The 15888-nt window shown below is 35.1% G+C and overlaps 1 protein-coding gene across 1 annotated transcript in view; it reads left to right on the top strand.

Moving 5' to 3' along the window:
* The window catches only part of CDH18 (cadherin 18, type 2), a 597814-nt gene that overhangs the window by 293308 nt on the left and 288618 nt on the right, over positions 1 to 15888 (top strand). Inside the window, exon 3 of the mRNA XM_010832133.1 lies at positions 3223 to 3517. Coding sequence (XP_010830435.1) covers positions 3223 to 3517 — 295 coding nt within the window. The remainder of the gene's footprint in view (positions 1 to 3222; positions 3518 to 15888) is intronic.

The raw sequence follows: 15888 nt of genomic DNA, 5'->3' as shown, positions 1-15888 counted from the left end.
CTTCTTCACTTTCTGCCATAAGGGTGGTGTCATCTGCATTTCTGAGGTTATTGATATTTCTCCTGGCAATCTTGATTCCAGCTTATGCTTCCTCCAACCCAGCGTTTCTCATGATGTACTCTGCATATAAGTTAAATAAACAGGGTGACAATGCACAGCCTTGACGTACTCCTTTTCCTATTTTGAACCAGTCTGTTGTTTTATGTCCAGGTATAATTATTGCTTTCTGACCTGCATACAGGTTTCTCAAAAGACAGGTCAGGTGGTCTGGTAAATCAACTATACTCAAAAAAATAACAATAATTAAAAAAAAATAAAATACTCAAGCTAAATACAACAATTTATGTAATCCAAATGTATTATTATAATATTTCATTGTACCTTTGACTGTGTTGTACAACAATATCAATACTGTTAAGTAAGGAAATCAGTCCTGAATATTCATTGGAAGGACTGATGCTGAAGCTGAAACTCCAAAACTTTGGCCACCTGATGCGAAGATCTGACTCCTTGTAAAAGACCCTGATGTTGGGAAAATTTGAAGGTTAGAGGAGAAGGGGACAGCAGAGGGTGAGATGGTTGGATGGCATCACCCAACTCAATGGACACGAGTTTGAGCAAGCTCCAGGAGTTGGTGATGGACAGGGGAGCCTGGAGTGTTGCAGTCTATGGGGTTTCAAAGAATCGGAAACTACTAAGCAACTGAACTGAACTGAAGTTATAATTCACTGGCTCCTGCAGATTATGGGGGTTTCCCAGGTGGCGCTAGTGGTGAAGAACCCACATGCCAATGCAAGAGACTAAGAGATGCAGGTTTGATCTCTGGGTCATGAAGACCCCCTGGAGAAGGGTATGGCAACCCACTCCAGTTTTCTTGCCTGTAGAATCCCATGGACGGAGGAGCCTGGTGGACCACAGTCCATAGGGTCCCAAGGAATAAGACACGGCTAAAGCAACTTAGCACACACTGCACATTTACTATCTAGTTAGACATAACTTCTGAAACACTTATGCTAAGTGCTATGTTAATTCTCAAAACTTTAAAAATGTGGAGTTAGATTCAAGTGTTAAAATCTAAAGCCATAAATTTGCTGGCATTTATCTTTAATTGAATAATTTATCATAATCCATATAAAGCATAGAGCATATAAAATTTTAACAGATGCTTTAGATTGACAACTTTACTACTTTTACATACTTCTGTTGCTGGTCTATGTCCATATGCCTATTCAAAAAATACATATAGTTAACTGCAGTGTGATCCTTTCGTCCAAAACTAAATAATTTCAAATTAGCCACTCTAAAAATGTAATAGTATATGATAATATCCTCAAGAGTCAATTTTCACCATTGTCATATCTTTCAATAGTTAGTTGTTAGAAGGTTTAACTGTTTCTGTCAGTGTTTTTAATTAGTCATATTTATTATATATAGATTTATAATCCATACAGAATATAGCAATAGCTACTAAAATGACTTCACCTTTTGGTTAATTTAATAATATGCATGTTCCAGAAAAGGTTTTAAAAACGTTTGTTCAGAGAATTTGGTCCTTTACTTTGCTGTGTTTTCATCATGGATAAATGCAAAATTGGAGAATATGAAACAGACTGCTCAATCGATATTTTGTAGACGTCTGTTGCATAAATGTTAAATCTCTTCTTGTAGGTGCTAAAATGATGTAAAGAGATATAAATAAATGAATAAATTCATTTTCATGCATGCCTACAACTGTCTCCACACAACTCATTCTACTGCTTCTTTTAGTAGTTAATTTACTAATGAAGTGTGAATCTTTGAAAGCTGTGTTTTTTATATTCTGCTAATGTAGTTTTATTCCTTTTTAGAAAAACTCCAAAAAAAAATCAGTTTGGAAAGTATTTAATTTGTTGAATCTGAGTGATGCCTATCAAAATTTTATCCCTAATTATGTCTTATGTGTTTTCAAGAAATAAGTACAGTTTTTCCTGATGTACTGTTATTTATGTTTCGGACCCCTTCATTTTCCCGTTGAAATAGTCCTTTCCTTATATTATCTTTTTTCTATATTTTATCTTTAAAAATGTCTTCTAAGAGTTCAGAGACTTTAACATAAATCTTGAAATTTTTTACCTTGGCTAGAAACCAAAATGCTATGTGAACAAGGTTATATATTTTCAGTGTTTCAGAGTGTCAGAAATGTGCAAAGGTGAGTAGTTGTGGTTATGTGACCAAAAAGGTTTCGTGTGAAGGATAACTCTTCAGATCTCTTGGGAGAAACAATTTTTCAAGTATGTGTTTGAGATTTAAGAAAATACTGTGGATGTTCTCAGCTAGAAATATAGCAATGCTATTCATAGAAATATTAACTGAACTTCGATGTTATAATTCATTGTGTGAATTATATGCAGTTTAAAAGCATTTGCTAATATTTAAATGATGAAAAGTTTTTAAATTATCTTAATGTACAATATCTTTCTTATTGAAGACCTCTGCTGAAATATTACTCCTATAATGTCTATTCAAACAAAATTCAATCATTTTAGTTTTACAAGTGAGATTTATTAGTGTATCTCAATTAAAAATCAGGGCCTACTTACTGATTAAATCTATACTGCCATTTAGAGTGTAAAGTTTCATAATTTTTCAAGAAAGAGAATATTCCATAACAAGGTTTTTTTTTTTTTTTTTTTTTAAATTTAGCAATCTGGAAGATATTTGTTTTTCCAAATTATAAAGTTAACATTCCTATAATAAATGAGTGTCCATTTTGTGGAAATTTTAATAAATAATTTGAATCTCAAATTTTACTGTAGTATTTTTAAAATTTTAATATTGAAATATAATGGCAAGCAGTTAATTCTTAGTTTTGTTTTTTTTAATTCCCTGTGGAAATATGGAAGACAACTGTGATTTACTGGTAGTTTCTTTTACAATTTTATTCTGTGTAGGTAGCAAAACATTGATTTAGTATAATGACAGCAAGGGTTATGCTTTTAATAAGTATTGCTCATTAATTTTTCTTCAATAATTAAATCTCTTAGAACATAATAAAATATCCCTATTTATACCAAGTAGAGAAAAACTGCAGATAAACATGATTTTAGCAACACCTGGGACATTGGAGAGAAGAAAATGGTCATAACCAAATTAAGTATTAAATTATAGATAGGCAATTTTCAGAGAACACCATGTAAGGTTGGAATATAATATTATCTTAAATTTTTCCGTCTTTGTGTACAGCTGCACTCCAATTCTGACAAAGGTGATGGGTCTGTCAAGTACATCCTTACTGGAGAAGGTGCTGGGACTATTTTTATCATTGATGATACCACTGGCGACATCCACTCAACAAAAAGCCTAGACAGGGAGCAGAAGACCCACTATGTACTTCACGCGCAGGCTATTGACAGACGAACAAACAAGCCCCTTGAGCCTGAATCTGAGTTTATCATCAAAGTGCAAGACATCAATGACAATGCTCCAAAGTTCACAGATGGACCATACATTGTAACTGTGCCTGAAATGTCGGATATGGGTAAGATAAGTCATTTTTATATTTTGGAAGTTAATATATTTTTGAAGATATAAAATAATATTTTGAAGACTAATATTTAAATATTTGGGGGGTGTGAAGAAATTTGAAGAAATTCCAAATATTTTAATAATTGCCTATAGCCTAAAGTTTTCAGGAATATTTCTGCTAGCTGTCCTAGTATTTATTAAAACAAATTTCTGGAGTTGTTAGTGTAAGTAACAACTTGATCTCAAGGAAAAACCATTCATACATGATAAAATACTTGCAATTCTTGCTTAATTGGTGTAATTTTTTTTTTTTTTTACCATACCAACACAATTAGTGACAGTTTGTGTCAACACATACAGTAGAATGTTGGAAATCTATTGCTATGTGTTTTCAACTTTCAAGTTATGATTAAATTATAATAGGACTGATAGTCCAAGCAATAGTTACATTAATCAACAAAATTTGCAGAAACCCTTAAGCATTTGCATCCTTTATTTTAAAATATATGATAACCATGTGAAATATTTTAAATGCCACATTAAAGCTATACAAACTGATATACAGTATGTAAGTGATTTTCCCAAGTTCTTTTCTGAATTGCCATGAAGAAATTGACCCCAGTCTCTCCTGAATATAGAGCCTACACTGTATTTGATAAGTCATGATAGAGATTTCCAATCTTCTGGTGATTTCTAAAACCTAGCTATTTTATTTTATTTTTATCTAAGATGAATTTCCTAAATATAATTAAAATAAAGTTCAACTATGATGAAAATATTTTCATTACCTCTGCAAGGCCCTAAGTTTGGATTTAGAAAATATATTTTGAGTACATGTTTTATATACTTAAGTTTATATATATGGGTATTGAATTAGGTTATTATAGTCACTAACCAAATCACTCTGTACAAATGGATATATATAAATTTTGAAAATACAGTTTTATTGAGATATAATTGATAATGTGGCATTTATGAATTGAAGATGAACAACATGGCTTAACTTACATCTGTTTTGAAATGGTTAATGCAATATGTTTTGTTAACATCCTTTGTCTCATATATATAAGGTTTTTAATAGGAGATTGCAATTTCTTTTGTTTTCCCAAATCCAGTCTATTTTAATTCTCCTGAGATAAGCAGATAGCTCCTTAAGTTGTGAGGGAATCAGTTTAGAAAGAGAGACTCAGTTTTCCTTCTTAAACAGAATCTCCAGGGAGAAAGCAATTGCCAAATGGACTCCCCAGAGACCAGAGTAGAATGCAGGGTCTAGTCTGAGACAGCCAGTGGAAAGGCCCCGAAGACACTCAGGCTCCTCGGTCTCTTAAGAAAGTTGAAGAGAATTCCCTGGTGGTACAGTCATTAGAACTCCACACTTTAATTACCAAGAGCTTAAGTTCAGTTACTGGTTGGTGAGTTAAGATCCCACAAGCCGCAAGGAATACCTCGCCCCCACCTCCCCCGCCCCCCCAACACACACACACAAAGCTAAGAGACTCAACACCATTATTTCTGGCAGGTGAAAATTTGCGTAAAAACTCCAGAAGAGACTTTCTTCTGGAACCTTGTCAAGGGACTGACAGCACATTTGCCGATCATCTCCTTACAGAAGCAAAGAGCTCTGTGACTCCATCACTTGTGAGAGTCACTGATAAGGTATTGCCAGGGGCCACATAAGAACCCCAGGGAGCACCCTGGAAACTGACCATCACTCTGGGAGGCAAAGCACCAAAGAAAACAGGCACAGAAGTCATTACCAAAAAATAGTACTCAACACTAGGTAATCAGAGCACTCTTGTTTTAAGGACACTGCAGAGAGATTCCTAAAAGCCATGTTTTCTACAATAAGTAAACAACAGAAAATCAATATGCACATTGAGGCACATAGAGTCAGTGATAAGACCCAAATTGTTTTCCTGGAACTTAAGAACTTCCAAGACTGGAAGAAGGAGCTAAAAATCAGAGAACAAAAATACAAATATATGGAAATTGTGAGAAATAGATGAGACTTAGAGGATATATTAAATACACATAGTGTGGGAATAACATATATTCCCAGAATGCAAGAAACAGCAGATGAAGGAGAGGAACAGTAACATTTTTTTAAAAACATCTAGGTGTAGAATATACAGAATTTACAACTTGAATAAACTTTCTGAATTGCAGGAAGGATTAATTGGAAAAGCATCAAACTTAGTTGGATGCTGGAAAAGTTTTCCTAAAGCCTATGAATGAAGAAAAAATGGTATAGACTTCAGATTTTTAAAAGTTACTTACTAGGAAAAGATATTTTCACATCATATTTGTCACTTGAAATACTGGATTGTGGTTAATAATTTAATACCATTGTCAGCCTTCAGAGAAAAGGCAGAACACCAAATCCTTCACTCAATCAAAAACATGATATATCTGTTAGCATGAAAGAAATATTTAGAAAGGAATCCAGAAAGTATATCATCCTTCTACCTTTTTAAGAATTTCTTTGGCGGCACCACACAGCATAGGAGATCTTAGTTCCCTGACCAGGGATCAAACCCACGTCTCCTGCACTGGAAGTGTAAAGTTTTAACCATTGAACCACCAGGGTAGTCTGTATCATCCTCCAACTTTATCTAGAGAAATGCTTGGGAAAATAATTGACATAGAAAATAGTTGAAATCAATCAAAACAGAGATCAAAAAGCCAAAGAAAATAATAAGGGGAGAAAAAAGTTATTATAAGTGCAATCTAAACTATATACCTATGTGTGAACACAGTTAAAGCTAAGTGAGTACATGAGAGCATGTTGAGTGATACTGGGCTTTTAGGAATCATGAAGCCTAAAGAAATCATTGCAGCTAAGGCTGAAGGACTTAGGAGCAAGCCAAAACATTTCAGCCCTCATCTAAGACTCAGAGAGAAGGGTAGAAATGGGCAATACTAGTATAGCTGACCCTTGAGCGACACAGGTGTGAACTGTGCGAGTCCCCTTATAGGAACCTTCTATACGAGGGCCAACTGTAGCAAGTCACATATGCATTTTGACTGCAGGAGGGAAGTTGGTGTCTTAAATCCCCAAATTGTTCCAAGATCAACTATATTTTTAAGTTCTTTTACAGAGACAAGCCTTGTTGAAGGAGAAAATTTAATGTCTGAAAGTACTGGAGAAAAAGGACAAAGCAGAGTAGGCTTTCAGTCTGTCTTGTACTGTGGGTCCAGGCGTGATTTCTGGTGAAACAGTATGGCAAGCTATAGGCTGAATATTGGAAATCATATTGTGTGTGTATGTGTGTGTTTTTGAACTCATCGTGGAAAAATAAACACATAAAACATCATAATAGCATCTACTGCACACTGTAATATGAACATATAGAAAGTGATATGGATGTTAGCATAGTAAAGAATTTGCTTTACATTGTGGGCTAAGAATAAGGGATATTTGCACTGCCTCTGATTTTAGAAATAAAAAATACACAAATAACCACAAAATAGCTAGTAATATGGTACAAGAGGGACCAGCAAACCATGACAGTGGACACAAATCCAGCCTGCTGGTTTTTGTTTTTTTTCTATTTTGTTGTGGTAAAAGTCACATAATATAAAACATACTATTATAACCATATTTAATTGTACAGTTCAGAGGCAATAAGTGCAGTCACATCGTTGTGCAGCACTCACCATCATGCATCCCTTGACTTTATTACCTTCCTAAACTGGAACGTGGGGCTTCCCAGGTGGCTCAGTGGTAAAGAATGCACACCTTGCAATGCAAGAGACATGAGAAACGAGGGTTCAATCCCTGAGTGGGGAAGATCCGCTGGAGGGGGAAATGACAGCCGCCTCCAGTATTCTTGCCTTGGAAACCCTATGGACAGAGGAGCCTGGAGGGCTACAGTCTTGGGGATCACAAAGAGTCAGACAAGACGGAGCACAGAGGCAAAACTGGAACTGTGTCCTCATTAGACACTAATTCCCCATTTGCCTGCCTGACTCCTGCACCCAGCCCCTGGCATCTACCAATGTACTTTCTGAGTCTATGAATTTGACAATTCTAGGTACCTCGTAAAAATGAAATCAAATAGTATGTGTGTGTACCTAATGTATATTGGAATGCATTTTTAAGATTAATTTAATATATGTTTTCCAAACAGATTCTACCTTTTTTTTTTTTCCCCTGTGCTATACAGTAGGTTCTCACTGTCTATTTTTGTAAACAAAATTTTACTAGAACAAATCTGTACCCATTCATGTAAATCTTGCCTATGATAGTCTAGGTACTGTGGTAGCAGAGCTACAGTTGCAGCTAACATTATGGCTCACAGAGCCTGAAACATTTCCTGTGTTGCTTATTATAGGAAAAGTTTGCCGGTCTCTAATGTAAGAGGTTTTAAGGAATGAGCTTGGAGGCAGGAAGAGTGATTAGAAGATAGTGTTGTTCTCTAATTCTCTTGATAGATATGGCCTTTGCTGCAAGGAGAGGGTAGGGTGATTTGAGAGAATAGCATTGAAACATACATATTGTCATATGTAAAATAGTCAGTGGGGATTTGCTGTTTGACGCTGGGCACCCAAAGCTGGTACTCTTTAACAAACTAGAAGAGTGGGATGGGGAGGGAAGTAGGAGGGAGGTTCAAGAGGTAGCGGACATATGAATACCTGATGCTGACTAATGTTGATGTATGGCAGAAACCATCACAATATTGTAAAGTAATTATCCTCTAATTAAAAATGAAAATTTAAACAATATGCCATTTGACACAAACAATAGAATCATGCTTCTTCCCTGTAGGTAAATGATGTTAGTTATCTACTATTCAGCCTCTCTTTCCGTATAGTTTGCTCAGGTTGACACTATTCAGAATTAAATGTTCACTTATTACAATTTTTTTTCACCTAAAAATGACCATGTGATGTAATTCTAAATAGTAGGATGTTAAGTGGAGGCCAGTAGGTGGAACTTTCAGGAAAGACACAGGCTTTCTGCCAAAAAGACACACCTGGCACGGATATTTTACCCATTGCCATTTTCCTTGTTGCCTAAAGCAGATGTGGTCTCAAAATACAGCAGCCACTTGAAACCATAAAGATGAAAGCCTGTTGCTAAGTGAGATGGATCAGAAAGATAAAAGGGCCCGGAAGGATGATCCATCTCAGAACTGATGCTCCAGACCTGGTCTGTGAATCCCAAGAGCTTCCTTAGGAAAGTAAATCTCGTCTTTTTATGTTACCGAGTTGGATTTCAGATGCACGCAGCTGTATTCAGTCTGAATTGGTACTCAGACAAATTCTTGCTTTTAACATGAAGCCAGGAGCCTGGCAGGCTGCAGTCCATGGTGTCACAGAGTCAGACCCAACTGAGCAATTAAGCACAGCACACAGCACACAGCGCAGTAACCAAAGAATTGAATCTAATACTGAATACAAAGGAATGGCAAGAAAGATTGTAGCATCACAGAACAACAGTGATGTTGTTACTACAATATAGTTGTATTAAGTTGCTTGATTTGGGGATGATACATAAAATCATTCCTGTTTACCATCTCTACTTGTATAATTGTCATGCTAGATGATTTTGCTGGGGCAGCAGTTTTTCTTTCTGTCTGTGGTGGAAAAGGCAATGGCACCCCACTCCAGTGTTCTTGCCTGGAGAATCCCATGGACAGAGGAGCCTGGAAGGCTGCAGTCCATGGGGTCGCTGAGGGTCAGACACGACTGAGCGACTTCACTTTCACGTTTCACTTTCATGCATTGGAGAAGGAAATGGCACCCCACTCCAGTGTTCTTGCCTGGAGAATCCCAGGGATGGGGGAGCCTGGTGGGCTACTGTCTATGGGGTCGCACAGAGTTGGACACGACTGAAGTGACTTAGCAGTGGTGAAGCTAATAGTTGATTTCAGAATACTAAATCTTGCTTCCGATCAACTACAGAACTGATTGGCTCCATAAAGTTTTGATCAGTGGATCAAAAGAGATTGAGGTTTTGAATGTTGACTTTGGTATTGCAGAAAATCAGAAGTTGATTACTATAAAATATCCAGTTAGGTTTGTTGAAGTATGAGACCACATGAGACCACAGCAGTTGTGATAAGGATCATTGAAAACAACTCCAAGGAATATTTATTGAGCACTTACTATGTATCTGACATTGCATGTCGTTCATAATAATCCCATGCTTGTATCATCTTGAGGTCAGCATTACAAATTATTCTTGTTTTACAGAGGGTAAAACTAATAATATAGAATTGATTAATTTTCCCAAGATCACAGGGTTAGTAAGAAGTGCAAATGGAAGAGATGTCTAAGCTTCAGCTTTTGAGTTCCCATTTTGAATACAGTTAAAAAAAAACACAAAATCTAGATCAAGCTATTTGTGGAATAATTATAACAAGGAAAAGTATATTCCAGGATCCATACAGTTTACTGGGCCAAAGGTAAGGGTCCCCTTAATTCATTGGAATAGATTTGATATTATTATAATGTTCCTCTTGTTCAAGAGGTAGCATTTTGTGATGGTTACAATCCCTGGATTGAGAACATCACATAGAGAAGAAAATGGCAACCCACTCCAGTATACTTGCCTGGGAAATCCCATGGACAGAGGAGCCTACAGTCCATGGGGTTACAAAGAGTCACATGCAACTTAGCGATTAAACATCAACATACCATACAAAGGGCAATTCACCCAATATTGCCTGGAAATAAAGGAATAGCTATTAATTTATACCAGAATCTAATCCCTACGGGGTCCGATAAGGAAATGCTTTTTTAATACAAATCCCTCTCACAACCGCAAAATACATGCATCAGCGATAGTGTGGAGAAAGAAATAGGGTGGAGAAAGAAAAAGCTCCAGGTAGCTGAAAAACCTTGATAACCCAGATGGTGTGGACAGTGAGGTGAATGGACTAGTCCAGGGCCACTTTCTGGAGTGGAAAATATCTGTATGAACTGAGCTAAGGAGTGGAGTTCAGATCAGGTATGGTTACAGTGTTGGGTGATGTGAAACAGTGTTTTCCCCAACACTTAAGAACAATATAAATGGTAAATAAATCTGCAATTAAGGTATATAAAACTGAAACATTCAATATGCTTATAAAAATGCAACCACTTATGGAATTTAGAAAGATGATAACAATAACCCTGTGTACGAGACAGCAAAAGTGACTCTGATGTATGGAACAGTCTTATGGACTCTGTGGGAGAGGGAGAGGGTGGGAAGATTTGGGAGAATGGTATTGAAACATGTAAAATATCACGTATGAAACGAGATGCCAGTCCAGGTTCAATGCACGATACTGGATGCTTGGGGCTGGTGCACTGGGACGACCTGGAGGGATGGTATGGGGAGGGAGGAGGGAGGAGGGTTCAGGATGGGGAGCACATGTATACCTGTGATGGATTCATTCTGATGTTTGGCAAAACTAATACAATTACGTAAAGTTTAAAAATAAAATAAAATTTAAAAAAATGCAACAACTTAAAAGTAAAACAAACAAATGTGATGAAGGATTTTTAATGTAAGATATGAATCTAATAGTAAGAAATAAGATATGAATTTAAATGAATAAACAGTTGAAAATAAATATATCAAATAATTATTCTTAATAAGATGAAAGATAATAAACTAAAATACAAACACATAAGGCAGACAAAGTACTAATTTTCCTTACATAAGAAACTGTTTCAGGCTTCCCTGGTATCTCAGAAGGTAAAGAATTCCCCTACAATGTGGGAGAACTGGGTTCGATCCCTGGGTTGGGAAGATCCCCTGGAGGAGGTCATGGCAACCCACTTTAGTATTCTTGCTTGGAGAATCCCCATGGACAGAAGAGTCTGGTGGACTACAGTCCGTGGGGTCACACAGAGTCAGACACGAATGAGCAACTGAGTATAACAAAAGGAATGTTTCAATAATAAGAAAAATGCACGACAATCAAATGAGCGTGGGGAAATTACATTAGCAGGAGATTCATAGGAAAATTAATGTTAATTGTATTAAAATATTTCAAATTTCACTAGGAATTTAAAAACCACAAAGGAGAAAGAGAAAGCAATGTTGGCCTATCCAATATGAAAATTTGATAATTCACAAAATTATTTGTGTGCATTAGCAGAAATTTTGATTTGCATAGTTTTTTTGAGGGTAATTTGGCAATATCTATCAAAATTTTTAAAAGAACATAAGTTTTGCCAAATATCAAAATGAATCCGCCACAGGTATACATGTGTTCCCCATCCTAAGTTTAAAAATAAAACAAAATTAAAATAAATAATTAAATAAATAAAATCTGTCACCATATATTAAAAATAAATAAATAAATAAAAGAACATAAGTTTATTATAAAAGACTTTTATAGATATACTGACATTGATATCTAAAGTCATATGTTGTAGTATTTTTCACAGAGGTGAAAAGTAGAAAACATACTTAAAGTATAGTGAAGTTCTCAAATTATTCTTCATACAGTGATACCCTAGGCAGGCTTAAAATGAATGAATTTAAACTGTGTATGCTGACATTCAAAGATCCAGAGTATTTTAGTGAGAATATTTTCAGAAATCTGTGTGGAATAGCATCATTTTTTTTTAAATGAATATGTGTTCCTGAATATGAAGGCACACATAGAAATATATGGAGACCACACACATCAGTGAAAGCAATTCCTTCTAAAAAAGAAGGCTGCAGTTTCATTTGGTATAACAGAAGTACGTCATGATTCTTCTTTATTAAACTGATATATATATATATATGTTATTTATGAAATAATAAAAAGTGATATATGATCCTAAAAAATAATAGCATTCACATTTAAAGCTATATCAATTTCCAATACTAATAATAGCTTACAAGAGTGGGATAGTTGACAACAAAATTTTCACAATAGAAGGTGCCTAATAAGATCATTGGTTTTACCATATGCACATTAATTGAGTTTTGGATCATCCAGTCCTTAAAAAATACTTTATTCTTTAAGTTGTCTAATTATTCTGGAAAGGAGAAAGAGGGAAGGAACTTAGTATGCTTAGAACTGTGATATGGGCTAGTAATAAAACAGTAAAAAAAAAAAAAAAGACAAGTGCCTACATTTGAGCAGGTTGCAGATGTGTAAACAAATTTTCAATATGGCATTTGATAAGCAAAAAGTAGAGGAACAGTACAGTTGGACTGAGAGCCCTGCTTCAGACAGAGAAGATATACTCTGAATCTTATATAAAACATGGACTTTTTGGGTTTTTTTTTGGCTTAGATGAGGAGAAAAAATAAATGCATTTTGCATAAAGGACACATCATGAAAAACATTCCTCTCTCTTCCCTGCAGAATTATATAGCTTAGAGTTTGTGTGTGTGTGTGTATCTGTGTGGTTAAGGAGAAATAAGCAGAATCATCATAAAACGGATGAGTTCCCTGTAGAGCTTTGCAAAATGTGCTCTGAGAAAACAGAGGAAGCAAGAGAAAGCAGCTCCAGGGACTTCTCATGCGTGCACCTTTTTATCAGATTGTTGTGGGGACTTCTCATGCGTGCACGTTTTTATCAGATTGTTGTTTCTTGTAGATCAACAGTGCTAAGAAATATTGTGGAGCCCTCCCAGTAATTGCTGTGTGTTGTATTGCCTGTGAGAAAAGCATGATTTGGTTATATATGTCTTGTCAGTGAGTAATAATCAGCAGACAAAGTCTTGACATTCTAGGTGTTTTAATAAAGATGCAAAATAAACTGAAGTGCTTTTTGATGCATGTTCTAATATAAGGTTTTTCTTTATCTCTTGCATTTACATACACCACGTAATTTCAACTATTATCTAGGGAATCATATCCTTCCAAAACAGAGTTTTTCAGCATTGCCAATACTGACATTTTGGACTGGATAATTCTTTGTTGTGGGGGACTGTCCTGTGCATTGTAGGATGTTTAGCAGCGTCCCTGGTCTGTCTACTGGTTAGATTCCAATAGCATCTCTCCTCTTGCTGCCATATTGTGATGTCTTCAGATATTGCTTGAAGATCTCTGGAGGCCAAAATTGCTCACAGCTGAGAATCACTCTCCCAAGAAACATGCAAGAGAAAATAATAAAACAATTTAAAAGTAGAAACATGAATGGGAGAAATACTTATTAAAAATAATACTTGTCAAAGAAAATCCCATAGTGTTAAAATGCTCATGCTATATGCTGCTGCTGCTGCTGCTAAGTCGCTTCAGTCATGTCTGACTCTGTGCAGCCCCATAGACGGCAGCCCACGAGGCTCCCCTGTCCCTGTGATTCTCCAAGCAAGAACACTGGAGCGGGTTGCCATGTCCTTCTCTCTCATGCTATATACTTGTGACCGAAACCAATTCTTTCTGCCGGGTAAGCAGTTTTCATGTTTAGATGTTAACTGTCATATTTGAATAGATACCTTTATGAAAATAGCAAGGAAAACCACTGCGTAAAGTTAAAGTATTTGTGCTTATAGAAAGAGTAACAGTGTGGTTGCATGAGAGTCATTGTGGCTGTCATTAAAAAAAAAAAAAGCCTGTTTTTATAGCGTTGATTTAAAAAAGACCCTTTGGATTATAATCGGTGTCTAGTAAGCTATTGGCTATCATTTTGCTTTCTCTTAAACTTAGCTAAAAATGTGGTTGCCTTCAACAAAATGAACTTATGTGGACAGAATGACATTATAATACCATAGAGGGAAAATGTAACCTGAGAGGACTATGATGAGGCTTGTAAACATTTTATCAGTATACATTTAACATATTTTTTGTTCTTTTTTTCTGTGGTATGTGGTTTATTATCATTCCAGTCTTGATGATTTTACCATCTCCAATCCATTATTCTATAGAAGCACTTTTTAATTTGATTTTCTATAAGTTTATTAAAAGTCTAGTTGCTCAGAACTGAGTCCTAAAAATATGAAATGATGAAAAGTTAATATTACTGATTGTCATTGCAAATAAAGAGGGGAAAAAAACCTGAGATGAAACTTCTTGTTTTTGGAGTCAATGTTCAGGTTCATGTGTGACTTTGGGAAATCAAGAGAGAATGGATAAATCTTATTTGTAAATGGCATTGCCACTCTCAGATGGAATGGCATCTGTTTTAAGATATTTAGTGATGTTACAATAGCATATATTATTATCATAAAATTAGTAAGGGTCTTTTTTTTAATTGTGTGTATTGGTAAATCTCTTTTAAAAAAAAACACATACATTTGTCTCTTTTTTATGTAAGTATACCCACATTTTTTCAGTTCTGGTCTTAATTTTACCTGGAATCAGAAGATTTTAGTACAAAGTTTAAAGCATTAATTTTGTTGCATTGTAATCACCTTAAATTTAAAATATGCTTTATATATAGAAATTATTTCAAAGAAAACCATACGAAATCACAATCTTGGAAATAAATTTTACATCTTTGTTTTTCACAGAAATTTATCTATAAGGAAATAAATAAATTTCTACCTATTCTCTTCTGTATGCTAATAAAATATACAATAATAAACCTTACTTGAAAGCATTTTAAAATTGTAACACATTTTAGGAATAATTGTTTTCAGTTCATTGGAGGGAGAACAAAATATTTTATAAAATTATGAATATGATATTTATGAACTCTAATTCAGTGGAGTACTAAAACTTAATTTGGCATGTAAGGAGAGGATATGAAATTTTACCACATGACCCTTATATTCTATAAGGTCCCTTGTCTTCGTAGATGTAGTAAAACATCTCTAATCCTTTTCATGTTTTTTTGTCCCCTTCCAATCTCTAAACCCCAGACCTATTTCCACTTGCAGCTGCGTTCTTTGTTGCAAAGCAACAAGAAGAGACACCAGCTGTGCTTATTTTATTGTGCTGCTTGTTGGGGAACTGATTTAGTTCTGCCCAAATATCTTGGGAGCTTCACCTGGATATCTTCCAGGATTCTATAGCCATTTTAAAATTATTACCCTGGGGCATAACTTCAGGATCAGATAATTTCAGTAAAGTGAAGCTGACATTACAATTCCACATGGTAGGTCAGAGTGAATATGAACAATTACACAGGACAAGTGATGAATCATATATTGGAGAAAAATTTCCTTCTTAACTTCCTTCTCATAACTTTTCTTCTCTATCAGTTAGCTTTTCTTTTGTAACAAACCACATCAGAATTTATGGCTCAGAATATCATTCATTTTACATTATAAAGAGAAATTAAGAAAATACTTCCATTTAAAATAACATCAAAAAGAATAAAATATTTAGGAGTAAATATACTAGAGGAAGTCAAAGATCTGTACAATGAAAATTATAAGATATTGAAGAAAGAAATTGAAGGAGACCAAATAAATAGAAAAGTATTCCATTTTCACAGATTGTAAGAATTTTATTAAAATGTCCATACTTCCTAAAGTAATCTACAGATTTAACAAAATCCCTA

This window comes from Bison bison, unplaced genomic scaffold, assembly GCF_000754665.1.
Source record: "Bison bison bison isolate TAMUID 2011002044 unplaced genomic scaffold, Bison_UMD1.0 scf7180017864538, whole genome shotgun sequence".
Classification (NCBI taxonomy): domain Eukaryota; kingdom Metazoa; phylum Chordata; class Mammalia; order Artiodactyla; family Bovidae; genus Bison; species Bison bison.
This window is presented reverse-complemented; position numbering and strand designations above follow the sequence as displayed.